The sequence below is a fragment of the Dendropsophus ebraccatus genome, chromosome 11 (genome assembly GCF_027789765.1).
Source record: "Dendropsophus ebraccatus isolate aDenEbr1 chromosome 11, aDenEbr1.pat, whole genome shotgun sequence".
NCBI classification, from domain to species: domain Eukaryota; kingdom Metazoa; phylum Chordata; class Amphibia; order Anura; family Hylidae; genus Dendropsophus; species Dendropsophus ebraccatus.
Genome location: NC_091464.1, coordinates 11,446,925 through 11,470,314, shown reverse-complemented (window position 1 = coordinate 11,470,314; position 23,390 = coordinate 11,446,925). Strand labels below are relative to the sequence as shown.

The 23,390-nt window shown below is 47.9% G+C and overlaps 1 protein-coding gene across 2 annotated transcripts in view; it reads right to left on the bottom strand.

Moving 5' to 3' along the window:
* Positions 1 to 23,390, bottom strand: part of LOC138767513 (protein FAM72A-like) — a 32,353-nt gene that overhangs the window by 4,042 nt on the left and 4,921 nt on the right. For both annotated transcript variants that reach the window (XM_069945053.1, XM_069945054.1), the window contains exons 2-4: positions 13,407 to 13,562; positions 4,276 to 4,353; positions 4,044 to 4,168 (exon numbers count right to left, since the gene is read on the bottom strand). In XM_069945053.1, the coding sequence (XP_069801154.1) occupies positions 4,044 to 4,168; positions 4,276 to 4,353; positions 13,407 to 13,558 (355 nt within the window). In that variant the 5' untranslated portion in view covers positions 13,559 to 13,562. The remainder of the gene's footprint in view (positions 1 to 4,043; positions 4,169 to 4,275; positions 4,354 to 13,406; positions 13,563 to 23,390) is intronic.

The following is a 23,390-nucleotide window of genomic DNA, read 5'->3' as shown; positions in this document are numbered from 1 at the left end:
GGTATCCAAAGGGTGGGCTCACGCAGTATTGTTCTGTACTGTATAGAGCCACTACTACCGTGTTTCTCTGAAAATAAGACCTGGCATCATCTTGCAGGCTTTCTGGAGTAGTCATGAAATATAAGCCCTACTTCAATAATAAGGCCACTGGGTGTGAGGCATCAGCCAATCAATGCCAGACATGTTAGGCTCCTCCCTCACCTGCTCAATACAGGCTGCAGGGGAGGCAGAAGGGGTAAGAAGATGCACAGTAGGGGACATTGAATATGAGGAAATGGAGGGTACATGGGAGGTATAATGTATGGGGACTACGTGCAGGGAGGACACAGTATAGGGGAACAACTATAGATGGGGGAGGAAGGTATACAGTATGGGGGCCTAACTACAGAGGGGGGGGGGAGGCATTATATAGGGTGACTACCTAGAGCAGGCATGTCCAAACTTTTTTCGAAGAGTGCCAAATTTGATGAAGTGAACATGTGCGGGGTCCGACCATTTTGCTTGACATTCTTTGGACCATTAAAATGAATGCAAATAAACTTTTTTTTTTTACAAAGTTTATTGAAAACGGCACACTTTTTATACTTAAAAAATCCCGGGGCACACCACCAACCAAAATGGCACAAAATGACACTAAAACAGTACATATTATACATATAGTTAATAATATAGATTCTAAATGTATTTATACTCACTCAGTGTGAAACCTGAGCCTGTTTCGATAAACACAAAAGGGATATCCCTGTTTCTCTCCCCCATCCCCATGTTTCTCTCCCCCCTGCTTCTCCCCCATCCCCATGTTTCTCTCCCCCCTGCTTCTCCCCCATCCCCATGTGTCTCTCCCCCCTGCTTCTCTCCTGTTTCACCCCCATCCCTGCTCACCTTCCTTGAGATGCTCGCCGCGGGCGCCATCCCCCTCACCTACTGGCCCGGACGTGCTCCTCCAATGAGGGGAGACCAGGAGCGTGGTGCACCACGCTCCTGGTCTCCCCTGATTGGAGGAGCACGTCCGGGCCAGTAGGTAAGGGGGTTGGCGCCCGCGGCACACTGGTTGAAAAACACTGCTCTAGTGCACGGGAAAGGAAAGCCGAAATCGCGGACATCGCGAGATTTCGGCTTTCCTTTTCTGTGCACTAGAGTGGCGTGGCGCAAGGTATCTGTTGTTGCCGGATACCTGGGGGGGCCGTAAAAGTTCGGAACGGGCCGGACTTTGGACATGCCTGACCTAGAGGGTGGATGTATACAGTATGGAGGCCTAACTACAGAGGGGGGGAGGCATTATATAGGGCGACTACCTAGAGGGTGGATGTATGCAGTATGGAGGCCTAACTACAGAGGGGGGGAGGCATTAAATATGGTGACTACCTAGAGGGTGGATGTATACAGTATGGAAGCCTAACAGCAGAGGGGGGTGGGAGGTATACAGTATGGGGGAAGAACTACAGAGGGGGAGAGATGTATACAGTATGGAGACCTAACTACAGAGGGGGCAGGGAGGTATATAGCATGGAGGCTTAACTACAGAGGGGGCAGGGAGGTATACAGTATGGGAACCTAACAGCAAAGGGAGGAGGGAGGTATACAGTATGGAGGCCTAACTACAGAGGGGGAGTGGGCGGGGGGGGGTGTTCAACATGGAGGCCTAGCTACAGAGGGAGGGAGGGAGGTGTACAGTATGGAGGCCTAACTACAGAGGGGAGAGGGAGGTATACAGTATGGGGAACAACTACAGGGGGGGGGGTATACAGTATGGGGACTACCTGCAGAGGAGGAAGCAGGTACACAGAATGGGGACTACCTGCAGAGGGGGGATGGAGGGAGGTATACAGTATGGAGGCCTAACTACAGAGGAGCTAATTACTAAGGCTATTAATTCCTCAGGGACCACTGTCTTCATCCCCCTCCCTACTCACTATTCCTTATTGACTGTAAGAAGTGCTGAGCAGGACTCTCTTGTCTAACATATCTCATGTAAGAGCTTTATTTGACAATTACATGGATCAATCCCGCTCCAAGTACAAGGAAGCAGATCTGCACCACATAATATGTCAGTATTCACTTCCCCCAATTTTTCTTTTTTATAAAAAAATAACTAAAAAGGTCATTTTCCGCTGACGAGGCACTGCGCTGTAATACGTCTTACATCCAGCAGGTGGCACTGTTAAAAAGGGAAAGCAAAGAATCCACATGAAATTCTGAAGACAAAAGGCGCATCTGTGGGAGAGCGGAGTAAAGTTTACACACGTCTATGCAAATCTGTAAGACAATATAACAAAACGACTTCATTGTTATCCTGATAATGGGTAATCGGGCCAAACAGTGCCATGATTACAGCCCTATAACAATGTCGTCTAATATATTCAGATTCCCCCTAGTGCTTCATCAATATTCTTGGCTCTCCTCTTCTTGTCGATATAGTCCATAAGTCATTCTGTCACCATGCCGGGGTGTTACTAGCACTGCAGTAATGTACTCGCCCAATAGAGTGGATCCTGTACATTGCTGTAGCCCGCAGGACAAGGTTAGATGGGTTTGTGCTCTGCTGATAGACCTTCCCTACACTCAAATGAACCATAATAGCAATATAAACAGCTAAATACCATAGGACATTGTGTGCATGTTGACTCAATCCTTGTTTCTCTGCACAGACTTCAATAACAAGAGCCAGAGAGTGTGTGTCCCAGGGAATGCTAAACATGTGTAACTTGGCAGCCGTCCCCGGAACGGATCACAGACAGGCGAGTCCTGCTTTATCACCGCTAAACACCTGTAAATGGAACACTACCCTGGGAAGAACAATGGCGTCAGCTCACCCAGCCAGAATAATGCGGGCAGTCATTGTAATAGAATGTCAATGTATGGGCTGGAGTGGATTAATGCGATCATTAACAGAGCTTACAAGATCAGCGCCCTGTAAGTCCCATGAAAAAGGTTTATTACTAGAAACTAGAGGAACAAAATAGGGAATAGTGTAAAAAAAAAAATCACTTTCATGGAAGGTAGCAAATCTACTGTCAGTATTAAATAAGCAATACATAAAAACAAGTCAGGCCTAAAAGGGTGTGCCAGGTCTGCTAGATCGGCGCTCGCTTACAGAGCCTATTACACTGCTCCATGGTCATGCGGCAAGGGCTATATATATATATATATATATAGTACGCAAAATCCATGCAGCGCTTGCTCTATATTGAAAATAATAAAGTTATACTTACCCCTCCAGGCTCCTCCTGCCTCTTCCCCGCAGCTGTTGACACAAGAGATCACTGGCTGAGACAGGACAGCACCATAGTCAGTGATTGCCTGAGCGGCTGTCATTACAGAGACGTATCAGAAGCCTCAGTGATGGCTGTGATGAGCAGGGAAAAGCCAGGAGGACACTGGGGAAGCCTGGAGAGGTAAGTATAATTTTATTATTTGCTATATACATCACTTTCATCAGCTGTGCACCTCCTATTACACATGTGTCAATGCACCTTGAGGCTATGTTCACACTACGTATCTTTCCGGCCGTAGTGCGAACCGCGAATTCACGCATGTAGTTTTGAGGTTGATGTGTTCGCTTGAAAGTATACGATATACGCCAGCACAATGCACACTACGTATGAGCTTATGGCCGGATCGTATACATGAAAAAGACCATTGTTTGAGGACGGAAATGTTGAAACTCACGGCCGTGGATTTCCATGCGCTTCCCTACGGAGTACTTATTTCAGCCAAATTGAACTAGATTTTTCGATCCAAAAGGTTCTGTGTGGTTTACGGGGCTGGGCGAAGATTTCCAAGTAAATGACCTGCCTCAGATCGCTTCAAAACAAGCTAGGGAAGCATAACTGTACTACGGGCGTATGTTCGCGGTTCGCCCGCATGTTCACAATTCGGCTGCATGTCTATTTTTTTCCACGGCCGTACTTTCAGCCGCACATGTACGGCTGCGTACTAACTACGGACGGACTCATGCGTAGTGTGAACATAGCCTAAAGGAGATTTATGGAAATGACCACAGTTCTACCCACTCATAGCAGGAAATAGGATATTATACTTGCCTGAATGATCCATTCGGTTACAGCTGTATACATACTGGCTACGAAACATCCATAGGTGGCCATTATTACATGATAACAGACACGGGCGACATGGCGCCACCACGTGGTAGCCAACTTCATTACCGCTGCAATTGTACAAACAAAGTCTCTGTAAGTCAGATGAAGGTGACACGTACAGTACGTATAAGTCTAGTAGGCAGACACATAAATCCCATGTCTCTTCCATACTTACCATCGTAGGCAGGCTATATTCTTCAGCTTGCATCTGCATGCCTCCAGGTAATAACAGCTGTCCACAAAGTCTACAGAACTGTAGAAAAGAAGAACACATTGGCCCAGATTACAATGATCCACGTGCAGCAGACGTCCAATGTGCCTGATGTATTGCTCTATGTGGTCTACTCTCTAGACCAATTATTAGTTTGCTAGAATTCTCTGACAGATATTGGTGACGCCATCGGAAAAGTCTCTTTAAAGTTCCTAATCTGTATTTTTTATGTATTTGTTGATGTTTCATCTGTAAAGAATATGGATCTGAAATAATTACAGATTCCCCCATAGATTTGTATGGGGACAATCTGTCCTGTAATTATAGTCCGTACAGAACTTTTCGCGGATTATGGATTAGTAAATGTATGGACAGTGTGAGCAGCCTAAACCAATGGGCCCCAAACTTGTCCGGATTGTTGCGGATCTACAGTTATGGTTAAAATTGCCCGTGGTTGGTACAAACAGCTACTGGTTCACAGGTATAACTCCAGGGCTGCTTGTGATCCCCTCTTTATATGTTGGTGCGACTAATGGTCCTATTACACAGAGCGATAATCGGCCCGAATCAGGCCTGTGTAATCGCTCCGTGTAATAGAAACAATGATCAGACTATGAAATGTCAGAGGTTTGGGCAAGGGCTGCATTAACATCGCTAATGATGTCCATGCAGCCCTTACTGCCTGATTATCAGGCTGTCTAATAGGTCCAGTAAACTCTGTTAGGTCCGTTTACTAAAATGATCGGACCGTAGTCAGCCTGTGTAATAGTACCATTAGGGTAGCTGTAAAATTACTGTGACATAAGACAGATATTCAGCCACCTACTGCTGCGAACGAATGGCGGTTAACATTCATTGTTATCAGTGAAGATCTCCCGTTTACACAGAGAGATGTGCGGCCGATAACGATGATCATTTGAGCCGCACAAAAGGTCAAAAAGTTGACTTAGGGCCCTATTCCACCGGACGATTATCGTTCAGATTATCGTTAAATCGTTTGAATCTGAGCGATTAACGACCAAACGAGAAATCGTTGATCGCTTTATAAGACCTGGACCTTTGTTTATCGTTGCTCGTTCGCAAAACGTTCACATTGAGTAAGACGTCGTTCGGTCGTTAGCAGTAGATACGAACGCAATAGCGAAGAAAAAACTATCGCAAATACGATCATAAGTAATGATTATCGTTCCATGGAAATGAGTGAACGTTTTCAGGTCTTTCGCAATAGCGGTCGTTTGAGATCGTTAATTGTTAACGATTATGCAAACGATAATCGTCTGGTAGAATAGGGCCCTTACTCAACGGTTGATCTCTGCCACTTTTACATGGGCCAGGTAATTGAGAGTTCCTAGGAATGCTCTTTGCCGACAATCGGTGCACGTAACAGTATTTTCACACACGTTGGGGTTTCATTGTTAATGCACTGAAGGGCAGTTAGGCGGCAATAAAATAACTTTTCATATGCTGCTGTCCATGGTGATAATAACATTTCCTTCCATACTTGTTATTATGTATTCAGTCTCTTCCCCCCAGTTCTAAACTGCTGATTTCTGCTGAAGACACAAAAATCTGTGTTTGAGCTTTTCTGTCTGTCTCTCCCTCCTCCCCCTCCCTTCTGAGATGGCTGATATAAACAAGTCCCTGACTGGCTTTATCTACAACTTTGTAGCTTCTTTGTAATACTGGGAGGATTATTCTGAGGTCAAGCTGCTAATAAACTCACTGTGATGAACCAATCCTCCTAGCATTACAAAGTTGCTATAAAGTTGCAGATAGTGACTTGTTTTTTTTTTTTTTTGAATTCTAAATTTTATTTCAATTTTCTCATTTTATAGACACAACAAAACAGAGCAATAGCAGAATAATATCGAGCCCAACATAGGCCATGTTAACAAACAAACCAGTGAACCAGGGCCCGTGGCGTCACGCAGGGCGTTGGGGCCGTGTCACTTACACTGGGCTGCGGGGGCAGCCACACACAAACAGCAAAGAGAAAACAAGAAAACAATAAGCCCGCGTAGGCGGGTCCCAATCCCTATGTAGTAGACCAGACCTGCACACATATACCATGAGGAAGGGGACGGGCCAGCGCTCAACCAGGATGGTACCACAGGGTAGCAAAGGAAAGGCAGGGAGAAACGGGGGGAGAGAGAGAATGGGGGGGAAAATGAAGGGGAAGGAGGGGCTAAGCAGGGAGGGAGGGGTAAGCGGGAGGGGAGTAGGGGGCCGGTAGCTCCTCACTGAGCCAAGAGAGCCTTATAGTCAGGGGAGTCAACGTATTGTTCCCAGTAGAACCAGGTCCGGTAGAACCGGGAGTTACGGTCCTGGAGTTGAGCAGTAAGGTCCTCCATGCATTTGATCTCTTCCACTTTCCGGAACCACATAGCAAGGCTCGGGGGGTCTGGCTGTCGCCACAGGGCCGGGATACAAGCTCGGGCCGCATTGACCAGATGCCGGAGAACCGAGGACCGATAGCTCTTAAGAGGGATGTCGGACACGTGCAGAAGGAAAAGAGCAGGGGAGAAGGGGAGTGGGAAGTCAGTGAAGGTGGAAGCGATGCGCCACACCTCCCGCCAGAAGGGCACCAACTTGGGGCAGCTCCAGAACGTATGGAGCAGGGAGCCTTCTTCCCCGCAATTCCTCCAGCACAGCGGGGACACCTCTGGGAAGATCTGGTGAAGACGGGTAGGAACCCGATACCACCTCGATAAGAGCTTGTAGCCTGCCTCTTGGATGCGGGTGGAGATCGAGGAGGAGTGCGTGCATGTGAACACTCTGTCCGTTTGGGCCGCCGAGAAGGAAGTATCTAGATCTTCCTCCCAGGCCACCAGAAAAGGTGGAGGTGGCTGCTCCGGAGGGGAGCCCAACATGGCATAGATTGTGGAGAGAGAGTGTCGGAGAGGGCCGGGGCCCAAGCAGAGCGATTCAAATTGAGTAGGCGAACGGGCGAAACATGATGGCATGGGAAGGGTGCGGAGGAAGTGGTAGAGCTGGAGGGACCTCCAGAACCCCAGGGGAGCGGGGTCTGTCAACAAGTTGAGGTCTGACAATGCGGGCCAGGTCCCACCTCTGAGAAATGAGCGCGCTCGGAAGTGCCCCGCCCGGAACCACGCGCGGAAGCCAGGGTCCTCAATGCCAGGGGAAAAGGACGGATTGCCCAGGATCGGGAACAAGGGGGAAGGATGCGGGGCCAGGAAACCAGCAGAGAGGTGTTTGTGACAGATCCGCAGTGTCGGGGCAATGGTGGGGTGGGAGCTCATATGGCGGGCCGAGTCCGGTAGCCAGGGTGCGGCCATCAGGGGTACCGACGCCAACGCTTCTTCCAGGCCCACCCACTGCTTTGTGGTGGCATGATGGTGCCAGTCCAAAACTCTGGTCAGGTGGGCCGCCACGTAGTACTGATGGAGGTTAGGGAGACCAAGGCCTCCTCTAGATTTGGGGCGGTAAAGGACAACCTTCGCCAGTCGGGGCTGTTTATGCGCCCAGATAAATTTGGTGAGAAGGGACGACAGGCGCCGGAAAAATGACATCGGTACCGCTATTGGTAGGGCCTGGAAGACATACAGGAGGCGTGGCAGAACGTTCATTTTGAAGATAGCACAACGGCCAAACCATGAAAAGGTGCCCCTGTGCCACCGGAGGAGGTCCCTCTCGATCGCTTGCAACAGAGGTGGGAAGTTCACTTTATACAAGTTGGAGACGACAGGTGTGAGCTGCACCCCAAGGTATTTGAGGGACGTGCGGGACCAGTGGAAAGGGAAGGACGCCTCCAGGGAGGCGGCCACTGTTTCCGGAAGAGAGATATTGAGCGCCTCGGATTTCTGCAAATTGATTTTGTAATTAGAGAGCGTCTGGTACCGGGAGAGTTCCGACAGTAGGTTAGGGAGCGAGATAGAGGGTTGAGAGAGGAAAAAAAGAAGATCGTCCGCGTATGCCGCAACTCTGTGTTCCACCGGCCCCACCCGGACCCCAGTTATGTCCGGGTTGCGTCTCACTCGTCTGAGGAAGGGCTCCAGGGTCAGGATAAAGATGAGGGGGGAGAGAGGGCAACCCTGCCGTGTTCCATTAGAAATAGGGAATGGGGCGGAGAGAAGGCCACTGACTGACACTTGGGCCGAGGGATGGGAGTATAAGGAGCCAATCCACTCCAGCATATTGGGGCCTAGGCCAATATGTCTGAGGGTGGCAAAAAGGAAGGGCCAGCCTACCCTGTCAAAGGCCTTCTCTGCGTCCGTTGAGAGGAGCATGGCAGGGTGGCCTGTGGAGTGGATCTTATGGATTATGTTTATGGCCCTCGTGGTATTGTCGCGGGCTTCCCGCATGGGCATGAACCCCACCTGGTCAGGGTGGATGATATTTTGGAGCAGAGGCGTGAGACGGGCAGCAAGGATTTTAGAAAAAAATTTTAGATCCAGGTTCAGGAGGGATATGGGTCGATAGTTTTGACAGTGAGAGGGGTCTTTACCCTCCTTGGGAATAACGGAAATGTGAGCGCGGAGGGTGTCCATGGGGAGAGGAGAGCCGGTGGACACCGAGTTAAAAGCCGATAAGAAGTGATCTCGTAATAGAGGGCCAAAGGTTTTATAGTAAGGCAGGGTAAGTCCGTCGGGGCCTGGAGCTTTGCCCGAGGGGGACGTCTTAAGCGCCCAGTCCCAGTCCTCAGCCGTAATGGGAGTTTCGAGGGAAGCCGCGTCACCGTCAGACAAGGCCGGGAGGCCCGAGTCGGTCAAGTAGGAGGATATGGTAGACTGGAAAGGTGGGGGGTCGGGGGTCGTCGGGGCCGAGGGCAGGCCGTAGAGGGACACATAATAGTCCCGGAAAGAATCCGCTATCTGAGAGGAGAGTGTTCGCTTTGGGCCAGAAGGGGGGGAAATGTGGGGGATGAAGGAGCGCGCCCTTTGTTGACGCAGAGCCCGCGCCAACGTCTTGCCCGGTTTATTTCCGAATTCAAAGTAATGGCGGCGACACCGCGCCAAGGAGGCCTTGGCGGCGGTAAAGGTCAGATCTCGCAGTTTGCCGCGCAGGATCGCAAGCTCTGCTCCCGTGTCCAGGGCGAGGGACCTCTTATGTTGTTTTTCAAGATCCGCGATCTGCGTGACCAGGGATCTTATTTTGGCAGCCCTTTCCTTCTTAAGGCGAGAGGCTAACTTGATAAAGGTACCTCTAATGAAACACTTGTGCGCTTCCCACACTATCAATGGAGAGGAGTCAGGGGAAACGTTAGAAGAGAAGTAGATAGATAGGTCCGCTCGGGCCTCCGCAAGGACCCCGGGGTCCCTCAGCAAGGTATCGTTCAAACGCCAGCGCCATGACCTCGGCTGGGGGGGGGGAGAAAAGCAGAGAAAGAGAGACCGCGGCATGGTCTGAGAAAGTGATGGGGTCGATCCCAGCCGCAGAGACCCGGTCTAAGTGGGCATGCGATACAAAGATGTAGTCAATGCGTGAGTAGACATTGTGGGGATGAGAGAAGAACGTGTAGTCTCTGTCCCGTGGATGAGATAGCCGCCAGGCATCCATTAGCTGGTGGGAATGTAGAAGATGTTTCGCCCGTCGCAGAGAAGAGAAGGAGAGAGAAGAATGGCCAGAGGAGGAGTCAAGAAGAGGGTCAAGAGCCATGTTGAGGTCGCCTCCGAAGATGGACATTCCCTCCACAAAATCCTCCACCTCCGAGAGGCATTTTTCCAGGAAAGCGACTTGGCCGACATTGGGGAAGTACGCCGTGCCAAACGTGCATAGAGCCCCAGCCAACTTACCCTTAACAAACAAGTACCGTCCCTCCGAATCCAACCTCTGGTCAACAAACTCCCATGGGGCCGAGCGTGCAACCAGTATCGACACCCCTTTCGTTTTGGAGTCAGGCGAACAGCTATGATATGCGTCCGGAAAGTGGTGATCTGTCAGTCTCTGCACATGGTCCCTACGAAAATGAGTCTCCTGAATGAGGACTACTGAGGCTCGTTTTGCCCATAGGAGACGCAGCAATGAGGAGCGTTTCTCCGGGTGGTTCAATCCCTGCGCGTTAATCGAGAGACAGAGCACTGTCGACATGGCTCAGTGAGGAGCGGGCCTAGGCCGTGGGTAGTGGGGCGAGAAGGGGAAGGGAAGAAAGGGACGGGTGGGGGAGAGAGGGTAAGAGGGTAAAGAGCGTAAGAATAGGGGGGGAGAAAGAGGGGGGAGGGAGGTGGGAGGCAACAACCTCCCGAGGACTAGGGAGGACGGTGTCTCAAAGAGCTCCGTCCAAGAACCTGTACAGGGGGTGGTAGAGAAGCGCAGAAGAGCAGACCGGGAGACCCAGCCCGGGCCCAATGGACCGTTGTGAAACTGAGAGGGGACCTTAAGGAATGGGCAGGAACAGGACCTAAAAGAGGGTAATGTGGATGGGGGTGGAAGAAGAGAGGACACCCTTAGAGGGAGGCCATGGGAGCTACTAAGTGTAGGACGGAGGTCCGAACTGTCTATGGGCTACAGGCCCCGTAGACAGACTACGCCAAAGCTGCGCCCGCATCATTGTTCCCGGCCTCACTCAACAGAGACAATGAATAACAGTAATGAAAAATAATGAAAAACAAACAGACAAAAATAACATCCTATATACCGAACAGTAAACCAGAGGGAGGTAAACCCGAAGTCTCCAGGAACCAGCTCGGCCATCTAACGACAACAGGGATGAGGGGGGGAGAGGTGGAAGGGGTGGGAGGAGAGGGTGTGGGGGGTAACAGGCAGGGGTGATGGAAGGGTGTGGCGGGAGGGAGGGGGAGGGAGGGAGGGGGAGATAAGAGGGAGAAGGGGGGGGAAGGGGCAGGGGGACAGGGGGACAGGGGGGGGAGGAGGACCGGGGGGGAGGGGGGGCAGGGGGACAGGGGGGGGGGGAGGGAGGGGGGGGGGGGACAGGGGGGGGGAGGGGGGGGGGGGGGGGCAGACCAGGGGAAGGCCGGGAGGAGCGTCGTTAGATGGAGACCAGGGAGCAGTTAGGGAACATTATCAGCACACAACAGGCGTGAGCAGGTCCGACTCTAGTATCTGAACGGCCCCAGTTGCGTCACTATGGGCCTCGGACAGTCCGGTGTTCAGACAATTCGGTGCGCGGACCCCGGCATGTGGTGGAGTGGACCGATGTTAGGAGCGAGTTAGGGGTTTGGGAGGCGGGTCAACCATAAGCGCCTCGCTAAGGGTACAGGGATGAGGCAGAGTCCCGTCCCGGGGGGAAGATGCTGTCCAGAGGGGACGCCAGGAGGCGCAGTGTGGCCAGGGGTTCAGGGCCAACGAACCGAGGCAGTCTTACTTGGAGCGGGCCCTGCACGGTGCTCTTGTGCAAAGGAGAATGTCCGCGCCCCCGAAAGCCAGGATCACATGCTGGAGGGGGAGAGCTCGCCACCTCTGTCGGAGGTCAATCCCCGGATCGTACCATCTGCTCTCAACAGGTCTCCGTCTGGCGATGGGGCGGAGAGCGGCGTTCCCGGTGGCGTGGGGAACGTGGAGAGCGGGGGCTGCCCCGGCGCGGGGAACGGGACCTGCGTGGTTCTTGTCTTGGGGAGCGCCCACCCGACACCAAGCCAGCAGGCGGGGGTGGAAGCACAGGCTCCGTCCAGTCCGGTAGATCCAATGAAGAGAGGCCAAGCAGCTGCAGAGCCCCCGGCAGGTCCGCCATGGTGCGGAGAAGGTAGGTCGTCCCGGCGTGTCGGATGATCAAGTGGAAGGGGTACCCCCATCTATAGGAGGCCCCGGTTTCTCGGATAGCATCCAAAAGGGGGCGAAGCATGCGGCGCATGGCCAGAGTGCGCCTGGACAGGTCCGGGAGGAGGATAATTTCGGCTCCTTCAAATTCCAGGGGTCCTCTCTCCCACGCACGTTGGAGGATCGCTTCCCTCTGCTGGAAGTAATGGACCCGGCAAAGCACGTCACGTGGACGGTTCCGATCCGTCAGCCGTGGGCCCGCTACCCTGTGCGTGCGGTCTAGTTCTATGTGGGTATCGGTGGGGTCCCCCAGGTACCTGTTGAAGATGTACCTGACTGCTCGGGTGAGGCGGTCTGGGCCAATGTCCTCCGGTAAACCCCTGATCTTGACGTTGTTGCGGCGACCCCGATTCTCAAGGTCGTCCACGTGGGCGATGAGATCCGGCAGTAGGGTGTCGTGGGAGTCTAAACGGGGCGTTAAGGCAGATAGGGTCTGGTCTGCCGCGTCTTGGCGGGCCTCCAAACCCGAGACCGCTGAGCTAATGGCTGCAATGGAGGATTTCAGCTCCGCCATGTCCCCGGCATGTCTCTCATCCATGCGTGCCAGCTGCGCGGTCAGGTCAGCTCTGGTGGGGAGGGCCTGCAGCAAAGACCTCACCTCTGTTAATAACGAGGCCGGCGCCGGATCAACCGCGGGGTCCGTACCCATAGAAGGTGTGGGTGACTGCCCTACCTCCATCGGCGGTGTCCGCAGGATCCCCGGTATCGACTGGCTCAGCTCCGGGAACGCCGGGGAGGCCTTCTGTGTAGCGCGCCTTGTGGCTGGTGCGGCGGCCATCTTGGCTGGATGCAAGAAGGACGGAGAGAGCCGCGTGGCGTGCGGGATCACCCGAGCAGATCGTGGCAGGAGTGTCCGTGGGGTGGCCGAGTGAGTAGCGGGCGTCTTCCTACCCCCAATGGGCATAACTGTGTGGCGGTAATAGAAGATAAAGTCCCTGGTTCAGCGTGTGGGGCCCGGAGCTGCAGTCAGGTGCGTCTCTACCCGGCCATGCTCAAGCCACGCCCCCCGATAGTGACTTGTTTACATCAGCCGTCTGGAAGGGGGAGACAGAGAGAAAAGCTAACACACAGATTTTTTGTGTCTTTAGCAGAAAGCCGCAGATGAGAACTGGGGGAAGGAGACTGAATAGATAATAACAAGTATGGAAGGAATTGTTAGTCTCCCTATGGGAAGGAGCATATCAAAAGTTATTTTTGAGAGGAATACACCTTTAATTGTCTTCCTCTGGGACAGGTTGCAGGCAACCTGGAGAAGTCTAACCCAGTCCCATTTCTTGTAATATTTGGTAAGCATGGTTTCCCATATAGTAACCACTGAGTTGCCGTCATGCTGTGATAAAACCACGGGTGTGTAGACTTACTAGGTGGGAGGGATATCTGTGGAGAACATCTCCTGGTCGGTTCCCGTCAGCAGCTCGGCCTTCATCCCTCGTGTGCTCAGCACCTGCTTACAGAACCTGCAGTGCAGCACCGACACCTGCTTCTCCTTAAAGATGGACGCCACCACCGACATGATGCTACAAGGACAAAACAGGCTTCATTACCATATGTTACATGTATTACTTCATATAAGGAGCAGAAATAAACCTGTAAAGCGTCCAGAGTCCCCGCAAGGTACAGGTGCCAATAATGGCCGCTCGTGAAGAGTCCGCACATTTACATTCAATGGGTTCGGTTAGTATGTGACCTACAGGGAACTTTGTAGGGACTGGGCACGGTAACCATCATAGTAGCGTGGAAATGTTCACTCCATTTTGGAAAGTTGAAAAACTTTTTTCTTATGGTGGGAACTATTCATGCTGTTCCTATGCTAAAAAATATATAAGCCAATGTAAATGTATAGCTGACAATCACAGGCGAGCATGCTGGAGTCCGAGCGTTCAGCATCTGATTCCCAGTATCTGAAGAAGTTGGATGCAGATCCTTGGAAGTCCTGGAAAACAAGGATACAGCCATAGGCCTAATACAGCCTGTATCCATCACAACAACTGGCCCCCAGCATGCTCGGGTTGTGCTCATCTCTACTCACAATGAGTATCTAGACTTTCCTTGGAGCTTGTTGTATGTGCCGAGCCTGTACATTATACCTGCCTGATTAACCCCTACACCTGCACACACAATAGCGACTACACTAATGGTCCTTTTACACGGAGCGATTATCGTTCAAATTTTCACAATAACGGTCGCATTTGAGCGATAATCGGCCCGTGTAAACACAGCGAGCGATCAAGCGACGAGCGAGAAATCGTTCATCTTGATCTTTCAACGTGTTCTCAAATTATCGCTGGTCGCTCGCTGAAAATTCTCAGATCGCTTCGTGTAAACAGTCTTTTACACATTCACCCTATGTGTGAGATGGGCTTAAACAATCTAAAAACGATCGCAATAATGATTTTTTTCAAACAATTTATCTTTTTCGTCTTAACGCTGATCGTTATAAAAATAAAATCGCTGCCTCAAAATCGTTAAACCATAGATTGGCCAAATTATGGCTCAGTGTAAAAGGACTACTAGGGTCCTATTAGACTGCCGATGACAGCCCAGTCAATAATGTAAATGAGCGCCGATCTGCTAGATCTGAGCCTATTACACGGCTCAGTGATCGTTTAGCAAGGGCTGTGTGTGTACAAATATATATATATATATATATATATATATATATAGTTAGCGATGTCCGTGCATGTTCAGGCTCCCAGTCTTCTCCCGCCCTCTTCTTTCACTCTTGGCGACGCTGCTGCAGTTTCAGAGTGGTCTCTGAAGTGACAGGGCGCTCAGCAATCATTGGCCGCGACCACCGCGACTTCCCTTACACCGATATAGAGTGAGCAGAATCCTGTACTATTCCCTGTATAATAGTCCTGTGCTATTCCCAGTATAATAGTCCTGTACTATTCCCAGTATAATAGTCCTGTACTATTCCCAGTATAATAGTCCTGTACTATTCCCTGTATAATAGTCCTGTACTATTCCCAGTATAATAGTCCTGTACTATTCCCTGTATAATAGTCCTGTACTATTCCCTGTATAATAGTCCTGTACTATTCCCAGTATAATAGTCCTGTACTATTCCCAGTATAATAGTCCTGTACTATTCCCAGTATAATAGTCCTGTACTATTCCCTGTATAATAGTCCTGTGCTATTCCCTGTATAATAGTCCTGTGCTATTCCCTGTATAATAGTCCTGTATTATTCCCTGTATAATAGTCCTGTACTATTCACTGTATAATAGTCCTGTACTATTCCCTGTATAATAGTCCTGTGCTATTCACTGTATAATAGTCCTGTACTAGTCCCTGTATAATAGTTCTGTACTATTCCCTGTATAATAGCCCTGTACTATTCCCAGTATAATAGTCCTGTACTAGTCCCTGTATAATAGTCCTGTACTATTCCCAGTATAATAGTCCTGTACTATTCCCAGTATAATAGTCCTGTACTATTCCCAGTATAATAGTCCTGTGCTATTCCCAGTATAATAGTCCTGTACTATTCCCAGTATAATAGTCCTGTGCTATTCCCTGTATAATAGTCCTGTGCTATTCCCTGTATAATAGTCCTGTACTATTCCCTGTATAATAGTCCTGTGCTATTCCCTGTATAATAGTCCTGTACTATTCCCAGTATAATAGTCCTGTACTATTCCCAGTATAATAGTCCTGTGCTATTCCCTGTATAATAGTCCTGTGCTATTCCCTGTATAATAATCCTGTACTATTCCCAGTATAAAAGCCCTGTAGTATTCCCTGTATAATAATCCTGTACTATTCCCAGTATAATAGTCCTGTACTATTCCCTGTATAATAGTCCTGTACTATTCCCAGTATAATAGTCCTGTACTATTCCCAGTATAATAGTCCTGTACTATTCCCTGTATAATAGTCCTGTACTATTCCCTGTATAATAGTCCTGTACTATTCCCTGTATAATAGTCCTGTACTATTCCCAGTATAATAGTCCTGTACTATTCCCAGTATAATAGTCCTGTACTATTCCCAGTATAATAGTCCTGTACTATTCCCAGTATAATAGTCCTGTACTATTCCCAGTATAATAGTCCTGTACTATTCCCAGTATAATAGTCCTGTACTATTCCCTGTATAATAGTCCTGTACTATTCCCTGTATAATAGTCCTGTACTATTCCCTGTATAATAGTCCTGTACTAGTCCCTGTATAATAGTCCTGTGCTATTCCCTGTATAATAGTCCTGTACTATTCACTGTATAATAGTCCTGTACTATTCCCAGTATAATAGTCCTGTACTATTCCCTGTATAATAGTCCTGTACTATTCCCTGTATAATAGTCCTGTACTAGTCCCTGTATAATAGTCCTGTACTATTCCCTGTATAATAGTCCTGTACTATTCCCTGTATAATAGTCCTGTACTATTCCCTGTATAATAGTCCTGTACTATTCCCAGTATAATAGTCCTGTACTATTCCCAGTATAATAGTTCTGTACTATTCCCAGTATAATAGTCCTGTACTATTCCCTGTATAATAGTCCTGTGCTATTCCCTGTATAATAGTCCTGTACTATTCCCTGTATAATAGTCCTGTACTATTCCCTGTATAATAGTCCTGTACTATTCCCAGTATAATAGTCCTGTACTATTCCCAGTATATTATTCCTGTACTATTCCCAGTATATTAGTCCTGTGCTATTCCCAGTATAATAGTCCTGTACTATTCCCAGTATATTATTCCTGTACTATTCCCAGTATATTAGTCCTGTGCTATTCCCTGTATAATAGTCCTGTACTATTCCCAGTATAATAGTCCTGTACTATTCCCTGTAAAATAGTCCTGTACTATTCCCAGTATATTAGTCCTGTACTATTCCCAGTATATTATTCCTGTACTATTCCCAGTATAATAGTCCTGTACTATTCCCTGTATAATAGTCCTGTACTATTCCCAGTATAATAGTCCTGTACTATTCCCAGTATAATAGTCCTGTACTATACCCTGTATAATAGTCCTGTACTATTCCCAGTATAATAGTCCTGTACTATTCCCAGTATAATAGTCCTGTACTATTCCCAGTATAATAGTCCTGTACTATTCCCAGTATAATAGTCCTGTACTATTCCCAGTATAATAGCCCTGTACTATTCCCTGTATAATAGTCCTGTACTATTCCCTGTATAATAGTCCTGTACTATTCCCAGTATAATAGTCCTGTACTATTCCCAGTATAATAGTCCTGTACTATTCCCTGTATAATAATCCTGTACTATTCCCTGTATAATAGTCCTGTACTATTCCCAGTATAATAGTCCTGTACTATTCCCAGTATAATAGTCCTGTACTATTCCCAGTATAATAGTCCTGTGCTATTCCCAGTATAATAGTCCTGTGCTATTCCCTGTATAATAGTCCTGTACTATTCCCAGTATAATAGTCCTGTACTATTCCCTGTATAATAGTCCTGTACTATTCCCTGTATAATAGTCCTGTACTATTCCCTGTATAATAGTCCTGTACTATTCCCAGTATAATAGTCCTGTGCTATTCCCAGTATAATAGTCCTGTGCTATTCCCTGTATAATAGTCCTGTACTATTCCCAGTATAATAGTCCTGTACTATTCCCTGTATAATAGTCCTGTACTATTCCCTGTATAATAGTCCTGTACTATTCCCACTATAATAGTCCTGTACTATTCCCTGTATAATAATCCTGTACTATTCCCAGTATAATAGTCCTGTGCTATTCCCAGTATAATAGTCCTGTACTATTCCCAGTATAATAGTCCTGTACTATTCCCTGTATAATAGTCCTGTGCTATTCCCTGTATAATAGTCCTGTGCTATTCCGTGTATAATAGTCCTGTACTATTCCCTGTATAATAGTCCTGTATTATTCCCAGTATAATAGTCCTGTACTACTCCCAGTATAATAGTCCTGTACTATTCCCAGTATAATAGTCCTGTGCTATTCCCAGTATAATAGTCCTCTGCTATTCCCAGTATAATAGTCCTGTACTATTCCCAGTATAATAGTCCTGTACTATTCCCAGTATAATAGTCCTGTACTATTTCCAGTATAATAGTCCTGTGCTATTCCCAGTATAATAGTCCTGTGCTATTCCCTGTATAATAGTCCTGTACTATTCCCAGTATAATAGTCCTGTACTAGTCCCTGTATAATAGTCCTGTACTATTCCCAGTATAATAGTCCTGTACTATTCCCAGTATAATAGTCCTGTGCTATTCCCTGTATAATAATCCTGTGCTATTCCCAGTATAATAGTCCTGTGCTATTCCCAGTATAATAGTCCTGTACAATTCCCTGTATAATAGTCCTGTACTATTCCCAGTATAATAGTCCTGTGCTATTCCCTGTATAATAATCCTGTGCTATTCCCAGTATAATAGTCCTGTGCTATTCCCAGTATAATAGTCCTGTACTATTCCCTGTATAATAGTCCTGTACTATTCCCAGTATATTAATCCTGTGCTATTCCCAGTATAATAGTCCTGTGCTATTCCCAGTATAATAGTCCTGTACTATTCCCTGTATAATAGTCCTGTACTATTCCCAGTATAATAGTCCTGTACTATTCCCTGTATAACAGTCCTGTACTATTCCCTGTATAATAGTCCTGTACTATTCCCAGTATAATAATCCTGTACTATTCCCAGTATAATAGTCCTGTGCTATTCCCAGTATAATAGTCCTGTAGTATTCCCTGTATAACAGTCCTGTACTATTCCCTGTATAATAGTCCTGTACTATTCCCTGTATAATAGTCCTGTACTATTCCCTGTATAATAGTCCTGTACTATTCCCTGTATAATAGTCCTGTACTATTCCCTGTATAATAGTCCTGTACTATTCCCAGTATAATAGTCCTATACTATTCCCTGTATAATAGTCCTGTGCTATTCCCAGTATAATAGTCCTGTGCTATTCCCAGTATAATAGTCCTGTACTATTCCCAGTATAATAGTCCTGTACTATTCCCTGTATAATAGTCCTGTACTATTCCCAGTATAATAGTCCTGTACTATTCCCTGTATAATAGTCCTGTACTATTCCCTGTATAATAGTCCTGTACTATTCCCTGTATAATAGTCCTGTACTAGTCCCTGTATAATAGTCCTGTATTATTCCCAGTATAATAGTCCTGTACTATTCCCAGTATAATAGTCCTGTACTATTCCCTGTATAATAGTCCTGTACTATTCCCAGTATAATAGTCCTGTACTATTCCCAGTATAATAGTCCTGTACTATTCCCAGTATAATAGTCCTGTACTATTCCCTGTATAATAGTCCTGTACTATTCCCAGTATAATAGTCCTGTACTAGTCCTTGTATAATAGTCCTGTACTATTCCCAGTATAATAGTCCTGTACTATTCCCAGTATAATAATCCTGTACTATTCCCTGTATAATAGTCCTGTACTAGTCCCTGTATAATAGTCCTGTACTATTCCCAGTATAATAGTCCTGTACTATTCCCTGTATAATAGTCCTGTACTATTCCCAGTATAATAGTCCTGTACTATTCCCTGTATAATAGACCTGTACTATTCCCAGTATAATAGTCCTGTACTATTCCCAGTATAATAGTCCTGTACTATTCCCAGTATAATAGTCCTGTACTATTCCCTGTGTAATAGTCCTGTACTATTCCCAGTATAATAGTCCTGTACTATTCCCTGTATATTAGTCCTGTACTATTCCCTGTATAATAGTCCTGTACTAGTCCTTGTATAATAGTCCTGTACTATTCCCTGTATATTAGTGCTGTACTATTCCCAGTATAATAGTCCTGTACTATTCCCAGTATAATAGTCCTGTACTATTCCCAGTATAATAGCCCTGTACTATTCCCAGTATAATAGTCCTGTACTATTCCCTGTATAATAGTCCTGTACTATTCCCTGTATAATAGTCCTGTACTATTCCCTGTATAATAGTCCTGTACTATTCCCTGTGTAAAAGCCCTGTACTATTCCCAGTATAATAGTCCTGTACTATTCCCTGTATAATAGTCCTGTACTATTCCCAGTATAATAGTCCTGTACTATTCCCAGTATAATAGTCCTGTACTATTCCCAGTATAATAATCCTGTACTATTCCCAGTATAATAGTCCTGTGCTATTCCCTGTATAATAGTCCTGTACTATTCCCTGTATAATAGTCCTGTACTATTCCCTGTATAATAGTCCTGTACTATTCCCAGTATAATAGTCCTGTACTATTCCCAGTATAAAAGTCCTGTACTGGTAACCAGTCCCCGAGCAGCTAAACACAACCACACTGAGCGAGCACATCCTACACTACAGGAAACAGGAAGTGATGGCTGATAATAGCTCCGCAGGTGTCACATGTACAGCTGAACCTCACATCCTGATCACTATGTATGATGGGGGTCACACTGTATGATGGGGGTGGCACTGTATGATGGTCACACTGAATGATGAGGGGTCACACTGTATGATGAGGGGGTCACACTGTATGATGGGGATCACACTCTATGATGAGGGGTCACACTGTATGATGGGGGGGCCACACTGTATGATGGGGGGGTCACACTGTATGAATGGGGGTCCCACTGTATGATGGGGGCCACACTGTATGATGGGGGGGTCACACTGTATGATGGGGGTTACACTGTATGAATGGGGGTCCCACTGTATGATGAGGGGGGTCACACTGTATGATGAGGGGGTCACACTGTATGATGAGGGGGTCACACTGTATGATGAGGGGGTCACACTGTATGATGGGGGGGTCACACTGTATGATTAGGAGGGGTAACACTGTATGATGGGGGGGTCACTATGTATAATGGGGGTTCACACTGTATGATGGGGGTCACACTGTATGATGGGGGTCACTGTATGATAGGAGTCACTATCTATGATGAGGGGTCACACTGTATGATGGGGGGTCACAATGCATGATGGGGATCTCACTGTATGATGGGGTCACACTGTATGATGAGGGGTCACACTGTATGATGGGGGATCACACTGTATGATGGGGGGTCACTATCTATGATGAGGAATCACACTGTATGATGGGGGTCACACTGTATGATGGGGGGTCACTATCTATGATGAGGGATCACACTGTATGATGGGGGTCACACTGTATGATGGGGGGTCACACAGTATGATGGGGGGTCACACTGTATGATGGGGGGGTCACTATCTATGATGGGGGTCACACTGTATTATGGGGTCACACTGTATGATGGGGGGTCCCAATGTATGATAGTGGGGTCCCACTGTATGATGAGGGGTCACTATCTATGATGAGGGGGTCACACTGTATGATGAGGGGTCACACTGTATGATGGGGGTCACACTGTATGATGGGGGTCACACTGTATGATGGGGGGTCACACTGTATGATGAGGGATCACACTGTATGATGGGGGTCACACTGTATGATGGGGGTCACACTGTATGATGGGGGGGTCACACTGTATGATGAGGGACCACACTGTATGATGGGGGTCACACTGTATGATGGGGGGTCACTATCTATGATGAGGGATCACACTGTATGATGGGGTCACACTGTATGATGGGGGGGGTCACACTGTATGATGGGGGTCACACTGTATGATGGGGGGTCACTATCTATGATGAGGGGTCACACTCTATGATGGAAGGTCACTATCTATGATAAGGGGGGGTCACACTGTATGATGAGGGGTCACTATCTATGATAAGGGGGGGTCACACTGTATGATGGGGGATCACTATCTATGATGAGGGATCACACTGTATGATGGGGGTCACTATCTATGATGAGGGGTCACACTATGATGAGGAGTCACTCTGTATGATAGGGGTCACACTGTATGATGGGTGGTCACTATCTATGATGGGGGTCACACTGTATGATGGGGGGTCACACTGTATGATGGGGGGTCACTATCTATGATGGGGGGTCACTATCTATGATGAGGGATCACACTATGATGAGGAGTCACTCTGTATGATAGGGGTCCCACTGTATGATGGGGGTCACACTGTATGATGGGGGTCACACTGTATGATGGGGGTCACACTGTATGATGGGGGGTCCCAATGTATGATAGAGGGGTCCCACTGTATGATGAGGGGTCACTATCTATGATGAGGGGGTCACACTGTATGATGGGGGGGTCACACTGTATGATGGGGGTCATACTGTATGATGGGGGTCACACTGTATGATGAGGGGATCACACTGTATGATGAGGGGTCACACTGTATGATGGGGGTCACACTGTATGATGAGTGGTCACACTGTATGATGGGGGGTCACACAGTATGATGGGGGGTCACACTGTATGACGGGGATCACACTGTATGATGGGGGTCACACTGTATGATGAGGGGTCACTATCTATGATGAGGGGGTCACACTGTATGATGGGGGTCACACTGTATGATGGGGGTCACTATCTATGATGAGGGGGTCACACTGTATGATGGGGGTCACTATCTATGATGGGGGGTCACACTGTATGATGGGGGGTCACTATCTATGATGGGGGGTCACTATCTATGATGAGGGATCACACTGTATGATGGGGGTCACTATCTATGATGAGGGATCACACTGTATGATGGGGGGTCACTATCTATGATGGGGGTCACACTGTATGATGGGGGGTCACACTGTATGATGAGGGGTCACACTGTATGATGGGGGGTCACTATCTATGATGGGGGGTCACACTGTATGATGAGGGGTCACACTGTATGATGAGGGGTCACACTGTATGATGGGGGGTCACTCTCTATGATGAGGGATCACACTATGATGAGGAGTCACTCTGTATGATGAGTGGTCACTATCTATGATGGGGGGTCACTATCTATGATGAGGGGGTCACACTGTATGATGGGGGGTCACACTGTATGATGGGGGATCACACTGTATGATGGGGGTCATACTGTATGATGGGGGTCACTATCTATGATGAGGGGTCACACTGTATGATGGGGGGTCACACTGTATGATGAGGGGTCACACTGTATGATGGGGGGTCACTATCTATGATGAGGGATCACACTATGATGAGGATTCACTCTGTATGATGAGTGGTCACTATCTATGATGGGGGTCACACTGTATGATGGGGGGTCACACTGTATGATGGGGGGGGTCACACTGTATGATGGGGGTCACACTGTATGATGGGGGTCACACTGTATGATGAGGGGTCACTATCTATGATAAGGGGATCACACTGTATGATGAGGGGTCACTATCTATGATGAGGGGGTCACACTGTATGATGGGGGATCACACTGTATGATGGGGGATCACACTGTATGATGGGGGATCACACTGTATGATGGGGGTCACTATCTATGATGGGGGG